Below are 2,388 nucleotides of genomic sequence, written 5' to 3' on the forward strand. Positions count from 1 at the left end.
TAGGCTGCCGCACTCGCGACGATTCGTGGGGGGCAGCTGATGCTAAACTCGCTGTGAACAAGCCTTCTTTGTATGGATGTTCTGCAAGGTGTGCCATCGCTTCGCCCCTTCAGTGAGGGCATCAGTGCGCACCGGTACCACCCTGGCCGCCCTTACTGCCGCTGCAGTCAACATCCGCTCGTCGCCTGTTTGTCGAAGAATAAATGGAAGCCTTGTCTACACTAACTAATGCAGGTGCCGAAATAATAGCTATCGTCACAGGACGAAGACATGCTATACACACTTGAGGATTTGCTTACATGACTAAGTAACTGCACTATCACGTACAGGAATCGTCAACACAGGATTTGCGTACCAGGAGCCTCGCAGAATAACATTAACATGAAACCTTCGCATCGGGCTTTCTGCACGTTGCCTGTATATTGTGTGCCTTGTTAGACTTTGTGCATGTCATGTAAACATTTATCTGCCCACGGTATCCAGCGGTGGTTATGACTGCTTCACTTTAAGTCGGACGCTAATAGCTACTCTCGCGTTGCCTAACGAGTGTTCGGCTCGTGACAACCCGGTGAGCATCCTCTCAACCCAACGTTGCCCCTCGAGCCATACATGATATGCATTCACCATTCTATATGTTTCAGGCACGCGATTTGTATCAACCAATGGGATTTGGGAGGTATGCAGAATGCAGAAGGTTGCTGAAATGATGTGTACGCAACTGCGTATCTGCGCCTAACAAAGGTGTCACTACGCACGACTTAAATGTTACGTTTATAACCATAGCAACATACCTCAGATGAGCCCAGACGCTCTGCGGCTCTTGTTTGTGTTTATTTGGGTAAGTTTCATTCACCCCAAAATATTTTCATTCACCCTTGGGTGAACCATTTACCAGTTTAAGAAGCACTGTTGTATTGCCTCCTGACAGGCCACACCGACCTTGTTCCAGCCTTATAACGCTGGTTCTTGTACAGGGTTAGGTCGGTGAGCTGATGGCAAGGTTATGCTGCATGTGTCCATTTCTACAGCTGGCGTCGACTGCTGTGAAGCTAATCAGGGTGAAGTGCCTCGCTTTAGGGCACTACTGCAGTAACTAAGGCTAATCACAGATACTTCAGTCCAGAGTTCAGGGGCCCGTTGTCAGAAACAAAATTACTCTTAACATTAGTCTTAACATGAATTTTTTTCTCTTAGACTGTCGACAGAAACGCTGTGAAGTTGCCTGAATAGAAAATCGTAGCAGATTTCCTCATAACAATAGGAAACAAAGCGCTGTCGACGGTCTATGAGAAAATGTTAATGTTAAGACTAATGTTAAGACTAATTTTGTTTCTGACAACGGGCCCCTGAGTGTTAGATAATAAGCTACTCCTGCCCATGCTGATTGGCAATGCTGCTCTGTCTTCCACCAGACCTGATTTTTCAGTCTCGTTAGCATTGCAGTCATTCTAAAGAATTATTAATTCAGTTGTCATGGTAACAATCGTATTAATAACTATCAGTGTCGCTTAGAAATGAGGTAGATTTAATGTCGTAATCACATTTTTTTATTGTTGTGCATGAGTAAGTTAGATAAGTTTAAACAATGCTGGTCATGCCAACTCATGACAGTGATTTTGCCATTGTGATTTCAGATGATAGGTTCATACTGAAGCAGATGTCACGGTTTGAAATTCAGTCGTTTCTCGAGTTTGCTCCAGCTTACTTTGGTTACATACAAAAGGCACATACGGAAAAGGTACATTATTAATTGCTTTTCTGTTAATGGTATGCAAGCACACAACAAAGTATTTTAATATTTTAGCATTAACAGCTTGTTATATTGTCAAGCACCGTCGTCCATTATTCAAAGGTGGTTTTTCCATTTCAGAAGCCTACAGTGCTGGCAAAGATACTAGGTGTCTACAGGATAGGTTACAGGAACACCCAAAACAACACTGCGTCAAAGCAGGATCTCCTCGTCATGGAAAACCTTTTCTATGACAGAAAGGTGTCACAGATCTTCGACTTGAAGGGCTCCATTAGAAACCGACTGGCTAGCACGTCAGGAAAGATAGAGGGAGATCTGGTGCTACTCGATGAAAACCTACTGAAGAGTGAGTTTCAGCGCGAAAGTGATGCTGGTGTAATTTCATGTGGTCACAGGGATAATTGATATAGACAGTAATCTTCTCAAATGTGTAATGCTTACATGATGGTTCTGTGTGTCAGCAGTATATATAGTATAACAATATGACATATAAATGATATAATAACAAATCACATGTAATATGTAAAATGTTTGACTTTCAGTGACGTGCGACACACCACTCTACATTCGTCAATATTCCAAGACTGTTCTCACAATGGCAATCAACAGTGATACCCACTTCCTCTCCAGCCATCTGG

General features: G+C 43.2%; 2 protein-coding genes across 2 annotated transcripts in view; one reads left to right on the forward strand and one right to left on the reverse strand.

The window, feature by feature from the left end:
- Positions 1 to 2,388, forward strand: part of LOC106814647 (1-phosphatidylinositol 3-phosphate 5-kinase-like) — a 39,028-nt gene that overhangs the window by 30,193 nt on the left and 6,447 nt on the right. Inside the window, exons 37-39 of the mRNA XM_014818989.1 lie at positions 1,635 to 1,738; positions 1,871 to 2,096; positions 2,293 to 2,379. Of these exons, the coding sequence (XP_014674475.1) occupies positions 1,635 to 1,738; positions 1,871 to 2,096; positions 2,293 to 2,379 (417 nt within the window). The remainder of the gene's footprint in view (positions 1 to 1,634; positions 1,739 to 1,870; positions 2,097 to 2,292; positions 2,380 to 2,388) is intronic.
- Positions 1 to 2,388, reverse strand: part of LOC106814803 (coiled-coil domain-containing protein 108-like) — a 72,052-nt gene that overhangs the window by 3,300 nt on the left and 66,364 nt on the right. The gene's annotated exons all lie outside the window — the stretch shown is intronic.

Source organism: Priapulus caudatus, unplaced genomic scaffold (genome assembly GCF_000485595.1).
Source record: "Priapulus caudatus unplaced genomic scaffold, Priapulus_caudatus-5.0.1 Scaffold27, whole genome shotgun sequence".
In the NCBI taxonomy this organism is placed as follows: domain Eukaryota; kingdom Metazoa; phylum Priapulida; class Priapulimorpha; order Priapulimorphida; family Priapulidae; genus Priapulus; species Priapulus caudatus.